This window comes from Falco naumanni, chromosome 9, assembly GCF_017639655.2.
Source record: "Falco naumanni isolate bFalNau1 chromosome 9, bFalNau1.pat, whole genome shotgun sequence".
Lineage (NCBI taxonomy): Eukaryota > Metazoa > Chordata > Aves > Falconiformes > Falconidae > Falco > Falco naumanni.
This window is the reverse complement of record NC_054062.1, coordinates 20,307,815-20,329,972: the sequence shown is the minus strand read 5'-3', so window position 1 is coordinate 20,329,972 and position 22,158 is coordinate 20,307,815. Positions and strand designations below refer to the sequence as shown.

The 22,158-nt window shown below is 40.1% G+C and overlaps 1 protein-coding gene across 4 annotated transcripts in view; it reads left to right on the top strand.

Moving 5' to 3' along the window:
• Positions 1-22,158, top strand: part of SHOC2 (SHOC2 leucine rich repeat scaffold protein) — a 70,692-nt gene that overhangs the window by 9,356 nt on the left and 39,178 nt on the right. For all 4 annotated transcript variants that reach the window (XM_040606392.1, XM_040606390.1, XM_040606389.1 and 1 more), the window contains exon 2: positions 18,914-19,851. In XM_040606392.1, coding sequence (XP_040462326.1) covers positions 19,149-19,851 — 703 coding nt within the window. In that variant the 5' untranslated portion in view covers positions 18,914-19,148. The remainder of the gene's footprint in view (positions 1-18,913; positions 19,852-22,158) is intronic.

Below are 22,158 nucleotides of genomic sequence, written 5' to 3'. Positions count from 1 at the left end.
GCTGAAACCCGGTTGCAGCATGTGCCTTGGAGAGCCTGCCTGGCCAGGTGACCCATGCCAAGCTCACCACGAGTAAGGAGTGGAGGTGGATCCCAGCCCCAAACTCCTCACTCTTTCCAGACAGGTGAAAGGCACAGCAAGGCAAATGGGTGCAAACCCATTACTGCTGTGATTATTTTGTTGGTAGTGAAACTTGTGGAGAGTAGCATGTTAGATCTTTGAACATTTTGGTATGATCAGAAGTAGTGGTGTTGCTTGAAAGGATCCTGAGATGGTTGTAGTCTGTGTATGACCTCTTGTTTCTTTAATGATCCTCTGTATTATAATACTAAAAGAAAGCTGCTGTCACCTTAGTTTCAAAGCTTATGCTTTATATAAACTATGGACTTCGGTCTCTTTAGGCAAATGTTTATACATTATACTCGACATGTAAAGTCTTGGAATGAGAAATCTGTGTTTCTCACAGCTTTCATTCCTGTGACTTCCAATGTCTACTGAAAATGTTTTTTTCATTTAAACGTGCTTCATGTTAACAGGGAGACTTTCCATGGTTTGCACACCGTTGGTTCTTTCGGCCAGCTTGTTGGCTGTCTGTCAAAAGTTTAATATAAACTGATCAGTTGTGTACCGTGCTAATCTGAAAGTATGCTTTAGAGCTGCTTCTACTGATTTTTCCCATTGTTTTGTACTTTTACTATGTCATTTTTTGTACTTTTTCATCTTTGAAGCCACTGAGTAATAGAATGGTCAGGGTTGGAAGAAACCTCTGGAGATAATCTAGTCCTACTCCTGGCTAAAGCAGGTTCACCTAGATCAGGTTGCAGAGTCGCATCCAGGCAGGTTTTGAATGTCTCCAGAGGAGACCCTACAGCCTCTCTGGGCAGCCTGTGCCAGTGCTCTGTCACCCTCAAGGTAAAGAAGTTCTTCCCCATGTTCAGCTGGAGCTGCCTGTGCTGCAGTTTGTGCCCGTTGCCCCTTGTCCTGTCGCTGGGCACCATTGAAAAGAGCCTGGCCCCATCCTCTGACACTCGCCCGTAAGATATTTGTAGGCACGGGTAAGATCCCCTCTCAGTCTTCTCTTCTCCAGGCTGAAAAGGCCCAGCTCTCTCAGCCTTTCCTCACTAGGGAGATGCTCTGGTCCCTTGACCATCTTCGCAGCCCTCCGCTGGACCCTCCCCAGCAGTTCCCCATCTCTCCTGGACTGGGGAGCCCAGAACTGGACCCAGCACTCCAGGGGCGGCCTCACCAGGGCAGAGCAGGGGGCAGGATCATCCCCCTCGACCTGCTGGCCACGTTCCTCCTAATGCACCCCAGGCTCCCACTGGCCTTCTTGGCCACCAGGGCACACTGCCGGCCCATGGGCAACTTGCTGTCCACCAGAACCCCCAGGTCCTTCTCTGCCGAGCTGCCCCCCAGCAGCTGTACTAGTGCAGTGGGTTGATCCTTCCAAGGTGCAGGAACTTAAACTTGCCCTTATGGAGCTCCATTATGTTCCTCTCCACCCAACTAACTCTCCAGCCTGTTCAGGTCTCTCTGAAGAGCAGCACAGCTGCCTTCTCCCAGTTTTGTTTCATCAGCAAACTTGCCAAAAGTACACCTAGTCTGTTCATCCAGGACATTGATAACCGAGTTCACCGGGACTGGACCCAGTGCTGACCCCTGGGGAACACCACTGGCTACAGATCGCCAGCTGGACTCTGCACCGCTGGTCACAACTCTGAGCTCTGCCATTCAGCCAGTTCTCAATCCACCTCACGGTCCTCATCTAGTCCGCACTTCCTGAGTTTACACATGATGTTGTGGGAGACCATGTCAAAAACCTTGCTGATGTCAAGGTAGACAATGTCCACCAGTCTCCCCTTGTCGACCCAGCCAGTCGTTCATTCCATCACAGAAGGCTATCAGGTTGGTCAGGCATGATCTCCCCTTGGTATATCCATGCTGACTACTCCTGATAACCTTCTTTTCCCCACAGTGGAAATTAATAGTGAACATAAATTTCACTCAGTGCCCACAAAAAAAAAAATGCATCAGAAAAAGTTTCTGTAACCTTTGCTGTAAATTTCTTATTTTGTGGCACGGGAACAAATTAATGCAAGGCAAAAGGGCATATAGAGTATGAAGGCTCCTCATTGCGACTGCTTGTCTGGGTTCCCTTACCCCGGGGTAACATGGGGTACGCTGCCTCTGCACATTGTAACCAAGAGTATGTGTGCATGCCCGAACTTTCTGCAAGTAACTGGTACGCTTCAACCACTGAGTTACTCTGTTTGAAAGTTTATCTACAGGTATAAAGCTTGCAAATAAAAGTAGGGGGAGAGAGCATGGAAAGCTTGTATGTGTGTTACTTTCAAAATGCTGCTGATTGTTCTCTAATGCTTTTTCCGAATAGAAATCTAATAATGATTTGAACTTTTCTTGTGCGCTTTTTCAATGATACAGCAATGACTTGTTTGTCGTGTTTGGAGATGATGAGCTATAGAGAGAGCTCTGCATGGGTTATGTGTGGTTGTAAAAGCTTGTGGACTGAATTTCAAGTTGTCTAAGTGCAGAGTGTAAAATCACTGCTCAGACCCTTTTCTTCCTGTCAGGAGTGAGTTTTCTTTCTAAGCAGCTTTCTCAAGCAGTAGAGGGCAAGATGGGCAGCAGCTTTGGATATCTATTTTTAATTATGATTTTTATATAATTTCAGTGTTGTGTAACCTGGTTTATGAACTAAATGAGAAACTAAGGAACTAGGTAACAGGTTTACATTTGTGGGGTTGTACTTTGGCTCTTCCACATGTAGTGCCGGTGTGTGTATATATTCACTCAGTACAAACGTGCTGCTTTTCAGATACCAAAAGTAAATGGGCAGAAGTTGATTAATAAAATGGAATCGATGCTGCAAATGTTACTTTTTTGCCCAGTTTTTGATCACTTTTCAGGTGGCTGCTCTACTATGAGGTTTACAATGATCCATTATAGAGATGATAATTCCAGAATCCCAAACTTAGGATTCATTTGGGTTCTGATTTTCTGTGATGCCAAAACTCTTTAATTACAGCTAGTGGGCAATGTAAGTTCTGTTACCAGTCAGATGGGGGTCTGGTTGTATGGCCCTCTTTCTTCATCTAATGTGACCATGGGCACTTTGCATCTGAGAGTACTGTCTGGTTTTGATTATGATTAATATGCAGCTTTTAACACTGCCTAGTGCTTGCAGCCTAATGTAAATAAAATATCCCAGCTTGAAAAGCTGTGATAAGTGATCACAGAGCAGACTAATTAGCCAGTGCAAGGAATTTAGTTCTTTTAAGTCAAGCTTTTCATTTGCCTGTAAGGTTCACTTTTCAGTATGAGGTGTTCTGTTATGCTGACACCATTGTAATTGTACTATTATAAGGGAGCCATATATTTAAATAAAAAAAAAAAAAAAAAAGAAGAGGAGGTGGGAATTACTTTGCACTGTTTGTGAAGTTCACTAAATTCACTTGTGGGTCACTCCTGGGTTTATTTTGGTACTTTTGATGGCATGTAGTGGTTCTTGCAGAAGTAATGTGGCCTTTATGCATGTCTTTTAATATTTGAAACAATTTCAAGAGCTCCTGATGATCATATAGGTGAGGGAGGAATTTTAACTGGAACAGATGGTATTTTTTTTCAGCTCAATTTAGATTTGCTGTTTTATCTCTTATTTTTTATTTATTTTAAATAAGACTTCAAGATTAAGCATGCTCATTGTAATAGTCTTGCTCTCTAGAAATATGTGATTTATGTACACCACCCCCACGCCCCGTGTTTAGGGAGATTACTTTCTCTGGGCTTGGTGTATCCCTTAAGCAGTATTCTGTTGATTCAGTGTTTGAAAAACTATTTAAAAGGAAAATCCAGGAGATGCTGGGTTGATGTTGGGGTATGGCTATAGCTTCTACTTCTTGTTTAAGTGTTTGTGTTAATTCTTCTAAGATGACATTTTAGTTGCTGTGTTCTTACTAGTAAAATTTCAGTGAAAGCACAGATTTTAACGTCTCAGAAAGCGCACTTAACCAACCATGATTGTATTTTCTTGTGGCAGTCTCAAACTTCAATGCTTACCTTGAGGTGAACAGCTGGTCTTTCTACTGTAGTTTTTTTAATGGAAAGATACAGGTTTTCTCCGTTGGCTTCATGTTTGCTTTTTGAATGTAAGGACTTGTGCAAGTTTTTGAACCTTCTTGTAAAAGATAAAAACACTGTGTCACTTATCTGAAATAGTTAAATTTTATGTTCTCATTTTACTTTTGCATTTCACTACATAAGGATTTAATTGAAAAATAATCTAACTTCACTGCTGTTTAAGTTGCTGGTGTGGTAGGTTTTTTTGGTTTGGTTTTTTTTTTTTTTGAGTGTTGATCCCTAGTTCTGTTGTGTTTGGGAACTGTTTGTTGGTATATGAATACAGATCCCAAAACCAGTGATCAAACCCAATTACTATTTGCAATTATTTCTGATCCCAGAGGGGAAACCCATGTAGATACAACCTGTAGGGATCTTCCTTTGCCATAGGAGTGTGTAACAGTTCCAGTTTTACAGTATACTGGATTTGTAGTACTATTTAAATTGCTTGCTGATAGTTGATAACTGAATCTCAAATTTGGAGAAAGATCAAACTAATTAACTGATGCCTTTCTTTTTCATAGATCCCAGGTGCTTTATTTTGGTGATCTAATGTAGTGTGGAGAATGAAACAGCCTTTTCCTTCTTGCTTTTTCTGGTCTTTCCCAGGCACTGAAAATACCACATTTATAGTGCCATGTGCAGATATCCGAAGTCTTGATTTGTGGTCACGTGAACTCTAAGGCTTGTTCTTAAGCAAAACCCCAAGCCTTTTAAGCTTAGTTTTTTGGTTTCATTTCTGCTGCAGTTATTTTTGAGGATATCTTGCATTTCTTTGTCTTCCTCTCATTCATATGGAAAAATGTCATTTAGTAAATGATGAATGTTAGCAAGTTCTGTTGCATTCTACAGACTTTTGTTTCTATTTAATGTTCGAGTATTTGTATCTTTATTAGCAGCTTCATATATCATGTATGCAAGCATGAAGAATATTACGTTGGAGCGTGCAGGGCAGCATAGCTTGGTAGCACTCCACAGGCCAGAACTGACTTGCAGGGCCATGATTTGATTCCTTTTTCTGAAGGACGGGTGGAAGAGCTATTTGGGCAACAAATCCTTTGAGCACTGAACTCTTTCTTAGATAACACTTTGTAGCCTCATTTAGATGTGCCAGTACAATGGCCAAAGGATGGAGGGGATAGGCAGTTTTCTGGCAGACTCCCACAGAATTATGGTGTGATTGTAAATACCAGAGAGGAAGTGGACACACAAAAGTATCCCTTGAAGATAGCATATTCTTCTGAGGAGAGATTAAGAGCTCTTGAATTAAAATGATAGTTTATTAATGAATGCTGGAAGTAGGAAAGAGATGGTACTGTGTAAGATCAAGCAGCCTGCAGTAATGAGCCTGACTATGGCAGGAATCATCTGGTCTGGATTTAGTGGTAATGTTATTTGCTCTGTAAAATAAGCTAGAGGTTGGTTGTGAGAGAAGTGAGCGGTGAAATAGTATCGTCTGCACAGATCTGACGTGAGGAATTTTGGAGTTCGAGGACAGAGCACAATGTGTCAAACAACAGAGGCCGTGATTAAAACCTTTCTCTGTCGTGCTTCCAACTGGTAGTCCTCACAACCACAGATCAAGTTTAGCCTTAGCAAGCAAGAATAATTTTAAATTAAAATTTCTTTCTTTGCATTATGTCTGAATTTGATTCCCATAGAATGCTGGTTTAATATAGAGTGATTTTATATGTATCTTCATTTTTTTAAAAAAAGAAATTTTAAATGCACATTTATAGCATTTAATTATACTTTAATAGTAACCCAATACTGACAATTGTCAGACTAGTTATGTTACTGTCCATGTAAGAATTTAGGAAGCCTTTGGTTTGGTAGGAATTTGTGTGATAAAGACAAGTGATAAAAGGTTTTCATATTGCAACTTTTTATCCACCTTCTGTTTGAAGAATATTATCAGAGAATGGAAGAAAGGAAGGAAGGAGGAATTGTGGGGGAGAGAAGCTGCCCCCGTTTGCGCAGCATTATGTCCAAAAATTACAGGAGCTGGAGGCTGGTAGGGAGGAGAAGGTTTCATCAGGCACATGCTAATTCTTCAGCTCCACGTAGGAATGAAAGACTTGATGTAATTTGCTTGTTTTGTGCTTTGCAGCAAAGGGAAGGATGGAGAAAGGCTTGGGACAGGATGGAGGAATACAGCCCTGGCATGTTGTGCCTTGCTTGCAAAGGGAGTGTGTGCTGAGAAGGTGGCATTGGCCATGCCCCATTGTAGGGGACACACCAGTTCAGGTCCTGCTCTGCACAACTTCTCTAGTTCCATTGTCCTGCTTGTCAGTCTGCTGTGGCTCTCTGGTTCTTCTTCCTATACATTGTCGTACTTACAGTTCCTTGTAGTCTGTACCCAGTACTCATGTTTCACTTCAGGTAAACGCTGGTGGTTGTCATCTCTCTTTTACCTGTACCTGTGCTTGTTCTGTCTTTCAGATCCTTTCTGTTTTCTTTGGAAGTGTCATTTTGTGTTTTTTCTTCCCTTCCCACTATTTTGTGAATGTTTGAGTGAAAAAGGAACAAATAGGTAGCAAGTATTTGTTAAAATCAGTTAATAAACTTCCTTGTTAAACTAATTTTTATTTATTTTTTATTTTTAGAGGTTCAGGTACCTCTACAGTGTTTGTTTCTTCTTTTTCCTTCTGTTCAGGAGCTCTTTTCTTACTTCGTCAGATATTTTCCTTGTATCCTCATACTGTTCGTATATAAATATAGTACCCTGATTTTGAACATATTGTTCTGGAGCACATTGTCGTACTACAACTTGTTCAGTCCTTCTAGTCAGTTTGTGAGTCTGTGTACCTTTTGTGACTGCTTTCTGCGTATGTCCAATACTTTTTTGATTACACTGGTTTTGAAAAAGGCTAATTCTCTTTTAATCTGGATTTCTTCAACCTGTACTGCTCGTGTGAATGTTGCTTAGGTGGTGACGTTCCATCTCCTGCCCTGTGCCTCAAAGCAAAAAATCTAGGCTCCATCACTTTGGTGACCTCCGCAGTAAAGGTTGGGTGCAGTACAGGGATGCGCTGCAAGGAGCTGAGAGCAGCCCTCACCTCCATGCAGTCCCAAGAGGAGCAGATGTGGGCAATCTGAATGCAGCGAATCACCTATTCTTAGCTCGCACTGTATAGTGCAGTTCTCTGGTCTATTTATTTATTATGTACAGATTTTGTAAGGTACAAGAATCTGGAGACTAGCAGGTCCAGTGAGGCACTGTGCTGTGGCTGAGCTAGCGTAGAGGTTGCATTTCTCTTAATAATTCATCTTACAACTTCTAAATATTCACAAACAGATCAGATGATTCCCTGCCGAGTTAGCTGGACATTTATAAATGACATCTGTTTTTTGTTTTTTGTCTAAAATAAAGGGCAATAAGGTACAAGAATGTCATTCATTATAAATAGGCATACAGTACACTAATTTTTTTTTTATTTTTCTAGGGTAGTGTTATGAAATTTTGTGTAGCTCTAAGCTAGCCTGCTTTGTCATAATTTTGTTCAGTTTTCCATGATCTTATTTATTAGAAAGTGGTGAGGTAAAAGACCTATTACTGCATCATATTTGTACAGTGTTGTTTAAATCAGTTTGTGTGTCTAAATTTTTCCCATGACTTTTTTCAGATTAACATTGCTGCTACTTTCTGCTTTTACAATACACAAGTCTTTCAAGCGTGCTAAAGAGTATATCATCCTGTTGATTTCTGGCAAGCAGAAATCATGTTTTTCACTGTTTCTAGTAAAAATGTCATTGAAGACCTTTCGTTTTTTTAGAAGGAAAAAAAAAAAAGATGCATCATCTGAACAGATTTTGAAGAATCTGCTTGGAAAGGATCGGAGTGCTTTTCTTTTTTTCTTTTTTTTCCTTTTGAAGGAAAACATGTTGTTCCTGTGAAGAGACCCGATTTATCATGCATTTTCCAAAATTGTTAGCGTATGTGAAATAATCTTTTAATCAAGCTCCTAGTTGTGAGCAGAATAGTATTCAGTGTTGTTTGGAGACTTTTGGGTGTCAGGCTGGGGCTTAAGGTGTTGTGTGGGTAAGGCTCCTTGACAGCAGGAGTGAGCACGAGGAGTATTCGTATAGCATGTCTGGACTTTACATGGTTCTTCATAGGAAAGTGAACAAAGCTTGCTTTCTTGTCCATGTTTGTTTCAGTTTTATCTTCTATCCTGGGAAAGAAATCTCTGGGATTGTCTCTGGAATCTGTAAGAATGTGGATGAACTTGAAAGAAATTCAAATATTGTCATTCTTGTTTTTTTTGTAATGCTAATGCATTAAATGTTGATTGGGGGAAAACCCTAACATGTAAAAACTAAATAATACTCCAAGAAGTTATGAAAATTAAGTCTGCAATATAAAGCAGTCAATATTAGACAGGTGTGAAAGCGATGCCTTCTAGCACTTGAAGTGACCATGCTTGTTAGATATGTGTTTTGTACATCTCCAATTACTACATACTTTTGCTGCCTTTAAGACCCCTTCTCCATGCAGTGTGTAGGAGCAGGAGCGGTGCTTGTTGGCTGATTACTGTCTCAGTATTTTTATATCTGTGATATTCTCTTACATGGAGTTTCTTACCAGCTGCTTCTTGCCCACCACCCATGCCGCCGGCCTCCCATCCCTGTTCTTTTTCCAGCTCCTGCCTGTTTCTCCCTTCCCTGTATTTCTCAGCTTGCCCATGCTCCAGAGAGGAGCTTTTCTCCTCTCTGTGGCCGCTGTGGCGCCTTGGAATATGGGGAGGACGGTGGGAGGGAGTCTCAGCTGGATAGGAAAGGCCTGTTCAGCCACTGTGCATTTGACTTGCTCTGTGGGAATGCCTTGTATCAAAGTTGGTGTGTAGGAGTTGAGGAGGTGAAACAGGCTCAGGGTTTATGAAATACCCAGCTCTTTGGTGCCAGAGGAATGTCTTGCAGTTTTCTTATTAGAGGTTTCAGAGTGGCCAGGAGTGGCTATGTAGTGAGATTCACTGTGGCACCAGACATCACCTTAAATAGATTTGGAGTCCCTAATCTAAACCAAAAATGCCGTAGTTGTTATCAAGTCAGTGTTAAGGTTACCTTTAGCGTGAATAAAGCAACATGCTTTTACCAGCTGTCAGTCTTATCAACAGCTGAAACAAATTATCTTACCTTTTCCCTCTGTTCTCATGTCCCCTCAAGGCCCCTTTCACCAACCCTAAAAGAACCCCAAAAACCCCAGTGGCTGGCAGGCAGTGGCTGCTAAACATCAGCTTTGAGGACTGAAGGGTAAAAAAGTTCAACATAATTGAAGAAGCCTTTGCCACAGAGCATTGGATGTATATAGTTGTATACAGTGCTACCTGAATCACCTATAGTATGCATCTGTTTGCTTAAATAATATTTCACTGCTTTACATCACTATGTTTAATTCTGTTTTGCTCATGAGGGAAACAGTTGAAAGCTTCATCCCCTTATTAAGACTTATAACGAGCCTACATTTTGATGGTGCTGTTAATTTACAAAGTTCCCCAAAGTATTTCTGAGTTGCTTTGGCTTCTCCAGTGGAGGCTGAGCATCAACATCAAGGTTTCAAGCAGTGGCATGGAACAGTGATCAGTCTTTTGGAACGTGGAAGCTGCTTAACCACGTGCGGTAACGCAGCACAAGAGGGTAAGGGCAGGGAGGGAATAGTGCAAAATCCAGTTGAAACTGCAGGGAGAGTCTGGGTGGGCAGAATGCAACTGACCTTAGAAATGTAGCGGTTAATAGTGAGAACGTAGCTGGAGTGGACACAGGTACTACAGGAAAAATACCATTTCTCTTTGGCAGTTTGTAGTTCTTGCATCTGAATAAGAATACTTGGAGGGCAGCAGTGGTCCATCACATCACATTTAGGGAGATGTTTTCTCTGTGAAGAATGCTGATCTGTTCAAGGAGATACTTAAGTCCTGAGAGTAGGTCAGATGCAAAATATGTTAAGGACTTCTAAAAGTGAGGAGACTTGTAATCGGAAATTTGTGGATAAATATGGGGGGGGTGTTTGACTTTACCAGACCCTTGTATGTCTTTCAAACTCATGTATGTTAGTTGGAAAGTAAATCTTATTGCATCTGTCCATTTAAATGCATTATATATAAACTAGGTGTTCAATGAAATAAATATATCCAAGCTTTTCTCATCTTAGCTGAAGATCAAGAATTGTGAATAATCTTAGCTAGGAAAAAAAATTGAACAGGGGCCAAATATTGTGCAGTGCTGAGCTGCCATATGTAGTTATTGTGGCTTTGTGTGCTAGAACATAGAAGGCGAAGAGTCATCACTCCTTTTCATGTTCAGAATTATGTTAAAAGTGCATTTGAAGTTGATTTTTAGATAGTCTTTTTTCCTAGCATAGTAACCCTTTGCAAAGGGATCTTGTGACTTACACAGTCACTAATTATGGTCAGAAAATTCAAGGGTCTGAGAGTCATCCAGCACTGAACTTTGTGAAATGGTCATAATTATTACATAAAAGCATGTTGAAAGATGAGCAAACTTATTGCATCAAATTGAGACAAAGAAACAAAGAGAAATACTACAAAAATATAAGGTGAAAATCACTAGATAATTTTATGTTGCTGGTAGGAGCCAGAGTAGGATGCTACTCTAGATAGTAATACAGCAGTGTTTCATTTAGCTGAGATGAGATTTAGCATGCAGTTCATCCCAATTTCTGTAGGATTCACATAACTTAAGTTGTTGATTTAGTAGATAATATTACTCTATTGTTGCTTTGTGTGTTTACTTTCTCTCCTGCCCATCATTCTTGTTTTGTCTCCTGTTTAGTTTGTTTTGTTTTGACATGTTGTTTTTATTGCTCAGAGGAAGTGATGAATAAAAGAAAAATATTTGATGCTCGCTTAAAGTGTGCATCATCACCTTTGCGAGGACCAGTGCCATTTTCTATCAAGTTTGTAATAAAGCTGGCTGCATCCTTTGTTTATAGAACTGTTGAGGGATCTGAATGGTAGGGCCTGGTACACTGCTGTGTAGTGGTAGGAGTGATTTATTTTTTTGTTTTTATGGTGGAAAGTAAGTTTTTTGCTACAACAGGGTGATCTTTATTCAGAGGAGGATATTGAGTGGATTGGGAGCACTTGTTTTTGTGGAAGGTTGTATACCACTATAGGTGCAGAATTTGTATAGTCACAAAAATGAGCTAACTGGATTTTCCTAGACTAATTTAGAATAGTCGATTTAGGATAGCCTTTTCTTAGGCATATCTAGTTATTAGGACCTGTACTAAGGCTGGGAAATTTGTTTCATCTAGCAAGTTAAGATTTTCAAATTGTATGTATTATGCAGGATTATACAGCCTGCTGATACAATGAGTTACCATGGAAATGGAGACACGCAGCTCAAAAGGTACATGCTGGGGGGCCACACATGCTGAAAGTACCTTTTTACATATTAAAATAAGCTGCCACATGGAGTTAGCAGAATTCTTTGTACTTGCTGTTAGAGTCTATTTCTACAAAAACATGAAACAGTATTTTAGAACTTGGCCAAAAAGTAGTGGTTTTTTTCCCTGTAAAGGAGAAAAAGAGAAAATGCTTCATAAAAATAATGTGGGAGCACACAGAACAAATCACAGTATGTATATTTTTGTACTTGCTAGAGGAGTTCAAAGGCAGGGCACAAAAGATAATTTCTACCCCCTAGGAGTTTAAGGTGTAAGTGACGTTGTCTGCTAGCATGGAGGCTTTTTGTCATGATAGATCTGGACTCTGGTATGTGACCTGGCATTTAGTGCAGTGAAGTACTTCGAGAGCAGCAAATGTGGTAACCAGTGAATGAAAAGATAGATTTGAAAGCTTCAAAAGAGGCAGTGATGTCCACATGCTGTGTGTTTGCTGTGGAAGGAAATGATTGTGTTGGAAGCCGGGATGGGATGTCCTGGGAGATATGACTGGTTCTGCAAGCGCAAAGCAATCAACCTCCAAACACCTTTTGAAACTGATTGGTTATTTATAGTAACTTCAGCTTTAATTGTGTGTAGTTCATAATTAGGTGCCTACAGTTACAGATGTGTCTGCAGATTCAAGAAACCACAAGTGAAGCGTAAGCAAGCCTTCAAAAGCTGTCTAGTTGTTGTCCCCTTGGTCTGATGTTTGTTCAGTCGTTCCCTCAACCTCCAGGTTTTGCTCTAACTTGAGACTGGGCTGTGCTCAGCTGTTCTGCAGCCGTGGAAGCAGCAAGCAGGCAGGGAGCAGTCTTGGCTGCAGTCCTTTGGCAGATGACAATATCCTAAAGGGCTTAGTAGGCTGTCAGGGCCCAGGCCTCCTCACTTAGCCAGCTCCACAGGCTCGGCTGTGCAGGCAGGGAAGCAACAAGTTGCTCCCTGAGTGTGAGAGGGGATTAGGGGGGAAAGTGGGGTCATATCCAGATACACTGAAATCAGGCTACGCTGGCAGTCTGTAAACTACCATCTGCTCACAATTCATTTACGGGACCGAGATGAATTTAATGGTCAGCCTTCTCTGTTGAGCAAGCCAGCCATCACAGCTGGCACTAAGAACACTAAGAACCATTACAGTATTATGCTGCTACCATCAACTGTCCTGTACTCTGAAATAGAGGAGTTTTCTTCCCAAGGAAGAGAAGCTGGTTAGCTGGCATATTTCAGGAGCATTACTTTTGTCGAAATAGGTTAGGTGACGTTTTTGACCTATGGTGGTGCAACGGCAGGTTGTTCCCATGCTGTCTCCATACCTCTGAATGAGGTTTTGTGTTTAGAGGAGCCGTGCAACCGCCTGGTGCTTGATTCAGCAGTTTGCTCCCAGCTGGTCTGTGGTGGCTGCAGTGGCAGAAGCTGAAATGCACTTACGCAGATGAAAACTTTGTAGGTCAGATGTTTGAAGCTAGCAAATTGTAGGAGAAAATGTGCTTTGTTTGCAAGTGACTTGTTGGCTGAAGCTATTTGGGTTTTGAAATGAAAGCAGTGACCATTTTTTTTTTTTTGAATATGTGGTATTGAGAATGGAAAGTCATTGTAGCCACTTCTGCTAAACTATAAATTTCATCTATTGCTTACTGATGTGTTCATGTTTGTGGTATAGCGGAATATGAAATGTTTTTGATATATCCCATGCTATTCTAAGTAAAAGGTAAATACTTCTAAGAAGGCAAATTTTTTCCTGTTTGTGAGCAGGCGTTGCTGCAATTACTAGATAGCATTTGAGCTCTGTCTTGTTGTTAAAAGCCACTTAGGTCTGACTAAGCAGAACTTCCTAGATCAGAATTGCAATCTCAAAACATTTTCTTTTTTCTAATTCAGTGGAATCATTGTCTGCTTACCCTGGAGTGTCAAGTGTGAGCGTATTTCTTACTTCTTTGATGTGTTAATATTCAGAACTATCTTCTTCTGTTATTTGGGTTGAAAAGCCCTAGCCATGGTGTGTGCCCTTTGTTTAGTACAAACACAGAACAAAGAGAAAAATCATTCCTATTCTGTGATATAAAATTATACACGTAGTAAAGAATTTTCTTTTGAAATGCAAGCCTGCAAGGTTTCCTGCTACATTACAGAAGTAGTAAAATTCTGTTTCATTTGAGTGTAATGCATTAGGCTTCAGTGAAAATGATGCCTTAGATATCATGTGCTCAGAATATTAGAAATGTTTGATATGCCTGTTTTGTCAACTGAAACACAGAACAGGAACCAGTAAGTGTTTAAGCAGAGCTGTAAAGTGGCCCTTTTGTAAGGTGATGTACCACGATGTTTTTCCCTTGGCAGAAGACTGCAGTTGGTTAGCCTCATCACTTGAAAGGGAAATACTTCAGCAGTGGGAGAATACTTCATTTCAATTAATGATTTCTTCTTCAAGCCATCTCTGTGAACTACAGGGAACTTTCATATACTTGGAGTCACAAGGCATGTAATGCATCCTCTGAGAACGGTGGGACTGCTGAGAGTAACTCAGGCCTCTTCTGGAGGGGTCCCACCACCCTGGGGCAGCAGCAGCGAGACTTGCAGTGGGACCTTGGTGCAGTCAGTGAGGAGAGCTTTGGCCATTCCTGCTGGCTGGCTTCCTCCTGCACCTGGGGTTTGGCCACCCTGGTGCCAGGCATCTGATGCGGCATTTCATTAGAGATCTGCATGCAAACTGTTCAAAAGTTTGTTCATATAAAATCAAACTTGAAAGATGTAACTGGAGGGGAAGTCTTTACTAAGCTGTGAAGTAATACTGGTAGTGGATTATTTTTTGGGGGGTGGGGTAGTAAAATTGCTCTGCAGTAGTGGGCAAGAGACAGTTAAGTTTTTCACAGCCTCCTTTGAATAGCAGTTGGGTGAAATCCTTCATCTCAAGCCTCATATTGTATTAGATAATAACCAGGAAGCATCAGTATTCGTATTACTAAGTTGCAGGTGATTAGTATTATTCCCAGAATCACAGACATGAATTTTCCTTTGTTACCCCTTCTTTTATAAAGCGTTTATTGCATAAATGTTTTGGGTTGTTTTGCTCAGAGTAACTAAAATCTCTCTTCAATTACTTCTACATCTTTAACAAAAAATATCAGTAAAATATACAAGACCAATATGTTACTCTTTTCCAGGCAGCTACAGAAGGTGATACCACTGAAGTTGTTTGTGTTTCTAAAGTTTTGTCAGTTACAGTTGACAGAAGAAAATAAATTCATTATGTTTACCAGACGTCAGGAGGAGTGAACCAGAACTCTGATGCTGGTTATTTATAGCTATTTACAAATATTTTGCTTCAAAACCCCTATATTTGGAACAGGGAAGAGATTCGTTTCCTTAACTTCTCTGAAAGTTTTATTTTCTTCCATATACTGGGCCGAGCAAGTCTTAATAAGTTTTCCAAGTTCTCCAGGACATAGTAGTCAAATGTTTTTATGTCAATTAATATTGACAGGAAGTCAGTTTGAACAGCATTGGAAAATGGAAGCAGTTGGCAGAACTGGCTAATTTCACTGAATTTCCTTTTGCTAAAAATACCTCTAAAAGAGGCTCTCCTTTTGAGATACAATGAATGCTTGTTTGACTGCTGTTTAGAATTGATGGTGACTCTTGTCCTTTAACCAAAAGGGCTTTAAAAATATGAATAACTTTTGGAAACATATTTAGCTTCCTCTGTAGTATATGTAATTATGCTCATGTCTGCCAAAAGTTTACATACATGCTTAACTTTGATACATGCAAGTAACCCCGTCAGCTTGAATGATCTGCAATAGAAAGAAAAGTTCTGTAGGGCTGCTTATGTGAAGTTGAGCATTTTGTTTGTATACATGTTGGTAGAATTAAAGAGTTCTTAGCGCGATTCCCTATTGAGTTTTGTTTCAAAACATGGTCATTAATACATGAAATGGCAAGATTTTAATCCTGCTAACCGAAAGCATACAGCATCAAATACGTATTCTCATTTATACTGCATGCAAGTATGTCAATAATTTTAGATAGGTTGCAATGGCAAATAGTAAAAGTTACAAAATACTAGAAATAGGATGAGTTTCGTTTAGTTGTTTAGGTCTTGTGCTGCATACTCTACTTACAGGATAGCGTGGAACAGTTGTTTCACAGATTTGGTCAATCTGGGGGTTAAGTCAGCGTTATTTGGCTAGGAAGACTTCTTGCTCAGACATCTTTCACTTGGGAAGTTGGTGATGTGTGGTGACAGAGAGGCTTGTAGGAAGAGAAGGGGTTGTCTCAGGAATTACAGTTCTGCCCTGGCTCTTGTACCGCTGGAGCTTTTTCCTCCTGAAATAAAACAAAGAGGGGAAGAAGGGTTGCAGTAATGGGAATCACTGGGGTGCAAATGTTGCCTTGTGGCAGAGGAATTCACTGCTTCACAGAGTAACTGAGTGAAACTGTCTGGTATCTGCTGCATGGTGGGACCTTCTGCTGTTGGGAATTTCAGCCCTGGTGAGCGGGCTGGGGAAATGGGAGATGCTGGTGTCTTAGGGGTGTCTCAAACTCTGGAGAGGTTCCAGTCGAGGCATTTTCTTTGATGTGATTTCCCCCTGCACTGGATTTTATCGTGTTTCATCATAAGCTTTTTCTTCTTGTAAGTGCTAGTTGTAGTCATTCTAGGTGTTAGAGAATTACTTTGTTTGGAAAGAGAGAGGCTAAACCTTCTCAAAGTATTTTAAATAAATTTTGCAGTCTTGGGCAGTAATTAAAATGCTCAGTAAAGAGATAAAAATGACATATGTGCAGTACATTTAACTGTTAACCTTTTGTCACTCTGAACAAGGAGTATATTTTGAAGGCATGCTGCACTGTGAACTTGGCCTCAGTTTCCATGCGTTAGAAAAGGACAGCTGCCTGTGGCTTGCCTGCCAGTTGCCTGCCTCCCAACCTCTTTAACTGCGAGGTGACCTTGAAGTCTCTGGTCATGACCCTTTGAATTGCTCTGAATTGTCTTTGCATGTTTCAGATGATGTTTTTAGTGGCTTTTCGATTTTTTTTAATCCTTTTGTATAGGCAAAAGATTTTTGTTCCTTACCAGAAAATGAAACGTTAAACTGGTATATTGAAACAGGGAGTGTAATGTGTGCAGATTATTTGGAGCATTTGCACTACCAAGCCACTTTCAGCAGTACTAATCTCCGGCCATCTTTCCTTTCTGAGGCTCTTTCAAAACCTCCTTCAGCTGCAGTGCACATAAGAAATGAAACAAATCTCTTGGTGGGTCCTAAATTTGATTAAATTGAAAGCTCATGGGAGCAGCAGCGCTTGGAGTGTTTTGCACTTCAGGGGCTTGATGTGGTGCAGTAGCTGTCTGGCAGTGCTACATGGATGAGTTTTCTGTGTATTACCAGAATTTAGAAACTGTTAGTTCTCGGTTCTTTGTGTTACCTTTCGTACTGAAAACAAGTTGTCAGGCATTTCAGGCTCCCACCCTTTAGTCAGCTGCGGTTTTGCATTTGGAGTCATTACATTTCCTATTGCTGGAATTTTACAAGCATGTAGATTATACAGTGCTGAGAACAAGTTTTAAAATATAATGTAGTGAGGTTGGTAATCTTGAGGGTAGTCGGAGTAATGGATGGTGTAAAAGCTGGGTGGCAATCTTAAGGATGCAATCAGGAACACTGGCTTGTGCTCCTTCAGAGAACTCTGTGTTAGAGAAAATTTCCAAGTTAAAAGCTGTAGTTGCTTGCTGCTGCTAGCAAATGGCCGTGGTCCTTTACAACAGAGTTGTCCAGAACACAGTAGCTGGAGGCAGTAGGGTTTTTGATATTATGGGGTTTGTAGCACATGCTTTGTGATAGTGCAGCAGTAATGAATCCGGGTGAAGGACTGGAGGCCACCTCCTGGGGAAGGTTCTCTTTTGAGCTTTGTTACTAAACAGCTTGATTTGCAGCAGAGGTAATGTGGCTTGCCCTTCTTGCTGTCCTTAACTAGATTTTCTTTGTTGGCTTTTTTTTTTTTTTTTTTTTCCGAAGGTGAGCAAATATATTGAGCAAAGTGAGCTCCTTTGTTCTCTGAGCACATGTTTATACTTGAGGGCAAGCATACATAGCATAACTGCAATTAAAAATAGTTACTTGAGCTTTGCTAAAAAATGTTTGTTTTGAGTACTTGCTGATGGCTTAAGTATGCAAAATATTATTTAATTAGTTTTGATTACGAGCGTTATGAACTTGTGCAGAAGCTGGAATGCCAAGACAGCGACCCAGCTCCTGTGGAGGTTTTAAGGGTATTTTAACATAGCTCAGGTGGCTGGGGAAACAGGGTGCTCTTCTGAGATGCAAACAAACTTTCTTCATCAGTGAATATTGCATAACAAAGGAAAGTTGGTTCTAGGCTAAAAGGTGGAGTAACATGGAGACATGAAATTATTGTTGCCATTGTTTGACCATTTATTTTCTTCCACAAGGATACATTCAAAAACCTCTCCAGAGTATTCAGAATATCAAAGTTCTTGGGCATGTCGAGTTTTGAATTGAAACATGAAGCAAAGCTACTTTCTGTGATGCATGATGATTTTGTAAAAATGTAACTGGGGCTGTATAGGTTTCAGACATCTGTTCACTTATTAGGCTCCATTATAGTAACTGAGGGGAGAAAATTTCAAGATGCTGTCTAAAGATATGTTATATCCTACTCTCATGAGAAATTCCTCCATAATTGTGCTTGTCTTGAATCATAATAAATTATTTCTGAGCTTTCAGTTGACTTTTTGATAGGTTTATTTTAAAAATCCTCGTGTTTGCATCTCCAGAGCATGTGAAGCTGGTAACAGCATTCTGCTCCACATTAAAAGCAGAGAACTGCGAGTCAGAGCTGGTCATAAGGGAGGTCTTGAGGCAAAGCGTTCGTGTTACAGTGATGTATTAGATTTCACAGTAGATCAAATTTGAGACTTTTGTGCTGAACAGCCTGTACAGGTTGGTTTGAAGAGGCAGGCACCCAAAATTATAGCAGGACTTTATTGACTGATTAGGCATGGGAGGGGAGAGAGAATACTCATGTTGATGGCCAGAGTGTTATGCTAAGAACTAGATAAGATCTAAGACAGTGACTCAAATGTAGTACTTAGGGCAGTATTATGTTTAAGAACTGTACTTTTTCTTTCCTTGTGTGTACTCATTAGTATAGCTCTTCTACCAGGGTGGGTCTTCTGAGCAGTACGTGTAGTATTTTTGCTTTAGTGCTGGGTTTTTCATTGACATTTGAAGAGAAGGACAAATCATTAGCCTGTGTTATTGAGCACAGGCTTGATGGTAGAAACATTCAACATTTAACTGGAAGGTTTTTATATTTACACTGACTTTGGCTTCTCTTCTCTCTGTGTTCCAGAAATACTAATACCGAGCATTTGACCTTCTGATCTCTACAGCTGAATCTCCTGATACCAGGATAAGGAAAGAGTGCCTTCAGAACCAATATGTAGCAAATGGGTATCACACCTCCGAAGCTCCTCCCTTGGTTCAACGTTTGCATGTTTTAAGGATCCTTGTCACTTCAGCAGTGAATTGTTCTTGTGAACTTCAGAAACGGATTTCATGTGGTGCTTGCTAAACTTTGAGTCACCATGAGTAGTAATTTAGGCAAAGAAAAGGACTGTAAAGAGAAGGATCCAAAAGTCCCATCGTCAAAAGAAAGGGAGAAGGAGGCCAAAGCCTCTGGAGGATTTGGGAAAGAGAGCAAAGAAAAGGAGCCTAAGACCAAAGGGAAAGATGCCAAAGATGGGAAGAAGGACTCCAGTAGCACGCAGCCTGGGGTAGCTTTTTCAGTGGACAATACAATAAAAAGACCTAATCCAGCCACAGGTACCCGCAAAAAATCCAGCAATGCTGAAGTGATCAAAGAGCTAAATAAATGCCGGGAAGAGAATTCAATGCGCTTGGACTTGTCCAAGAGGTCTATACACATGCTTCCATCGGCTATCAAAGAGCTAACGCAGTTAACAGAACTTTATTTATACAGTAACAAACTGCAGTCCCTACCAGCAGAGGTGGGCTGTCTTGTGAACCTGATGACACTGGCCCTGAGTGAAAACTCACTTACCAGTTTGCCTGACTCTCTTGATAACTTGAAGAAACTGCGCATGCTTGACCTGCGGCATAACAAACTTAGAGAAATCCCTTCGGTGGTGTATAGGCTAAGCTCTCTCGCCACTCTTTACCTACGCTTTAATCGTATAACTACTGTGGAAAAGGATATCAAAACCTTGTCGAAACTCACCATGCTTAGCATACGAGAGAACAAAATCAAGCAACTACCTGCTGAAATTGGTAAGCAGTTACAGATTGCAAGTTTAATTCTATGCTTATGTTCATTTTGCAGTTCAGTTACGTGTATATAAATCGCCAGCTTTCCAGCTGTCCTTCTTCATTTAAAACTTCATAAAATTATGCTCTTGATCATACTGTTGCAATGTTAGTTTACATTGAGAGTAATCAATACCTTGGATATCTATATTATTGTAAACAACAAAAGCTCTTTTTCTTCATCTGTCATTTTAAAATCAGATGTATATTGTTTTCATCTTTGCCTTGTGCTTTCACAAATTGTGTCTTCAGAGCCCAGATGGTTTTAAAAAAAATAAATACAGGGGCATATTTCATCTTAAGATTTCTTTATAAATCATTTATGAACTGTTGCAAAGTATAAACACATTACGGGCATGTAGCAGAGGAGTGTGACTGTGGTAATACACAGTAGAATAGGTAGCTACATGCTATTACCATGAGCAAGCTGTTGGATGCTGTAAGAGTTAATAATGTAAGTTAGTGATTCGTGAAAGCCGCTACCTTTTAGAAGTCATGAATATATTAATACATGGAATCGTAATATAAAGTGACCAGATGTTGTATGCATGGCTGATGAGTCTTTTGACTTTTTAATGAATAATATTTGTTTTTCCAAAAATTGTGACAGAAGTTTGAAAGACATTTAAATAGTATGAAAATAGCTTATTAATTTAAATAATTTATTACAAAAAATGGGCTGGAATAGCTGTATATCAAGAACCTCTTAAGTTTTTCTTAATACGTTCTGCTTTATGGAAAACATCTCTTTATCGCACTGTTCTGAAGCAATATTTGAACAGCGGGCCTCATAAAAGGGAGATTCTGTCATTGGTGATTTTTTTTCTATGTATCACCAGATTTTAAAATGTAAGCATAGCTTAGTCCCTTTAGGGGGAACATAAATTCATGCAGTTAAGAAACTGCTTTGACTTTCTTCAAGTGTGGAAAAAAAACTTGTAAAAGCCCTTGTAACACCGAGTAATAATTCCTGTGCCCTGTTTTTAAAAGCTGTTGTGGAACTTTTTCCTGTTGACCAAACCAGTGTGTGAGTATGCTAAGTGTTACTGAAATTGGCCCTTATGCTCGCTAATTTTGCAAAGCTGGGGAAATGCTCTTGTTTGGATCCCTGATGGATCTTTTTCAAACCAGCAGTGTTTGCCTCTTTTTCCTTCACCCCGATATGAAAAATACATAAGATAACTTGTTCTTGATGGCAGAAACTCCTGGGTATGTCTGAAACTGCTAATTACGTTACTGGCAACGTCCCGTACAAACAGCTTCTGTATGTGATGACAGGAGTGAAGAAGCATAGTGAGGCTGTCGTAACATTCAGCTCTCTGTAGCAGTTTTTGGAATGGATTCTGCTATAGCCACAGAAACACTTTTTGCTAGGTGAAAATTAGATGGCTAATGTGGCATGTTTTCTGACCAACGTGATTTTTGAATTGGTACGAGCATTTTGCCAATCCGGGGAATTTCCCTGAGAGAATTAAGGATTTGTAATTTTGACCTGTTTTGACACTTCAGTTTAGTTTAAGTCCAACAGCCAATTCGGATCTTCTGCTAATCAAAGAATCATACTGGAAACTGTGGGGCTGATGTTTGCAAAAAAACCCCAACATACTGCATGTTTGTATACCTGTTGAAGGAATTGTGGCCCATTTAGCTGGTTGAGCTGTATTACACAGTTGTCGGTACTTCACCTGGGTCTGTTTGTGGCTCAGTTATTAAACATAATCTAGCAAAGGGTCAGCTTCTGAGGTTCAGCTGGGGATAGTACTGGATAAGTTTAAATTAATACTAGTGTGTGAAGAAAAAACTGTTGCGAGATGTTGCATTCTGGTGTTTGGTGTTGCCTTTTAGAAACTTTTTGTAGGTGTGTTTGATTCTGCAGATGTTGCTGCTGGAACCTCTTTGTCTCTTAACTGTTTTTTGTGTTGAATTCATATGGTTAAGTTTATGTTAAAGTATGTAATTTCTGTATGTGTTTGTTCACAATTGTCTTCAAAGAGATCATATGTAACAGTTCAATGGAGAAATTTAGTAGACATGTATCATGAAGAAATATGTGTCTTTTCTTTTGTATTTTTTTAATTCTTAATACCCACACAGGCACTGTTATCACTTCTCTATCAAACCCTAGCTCAAGAATGTTAACCACTTCTGTCTTTGTATCCAGCAGTTAGTCGTGCCTTTATTTGTATTGTGGTAATGCCAGTGTTTCTTGTTACGGGTCAGCACCTCATTGTGGAATGCATTTTAAAAGCATAAATGTAAGACAACTGTCAC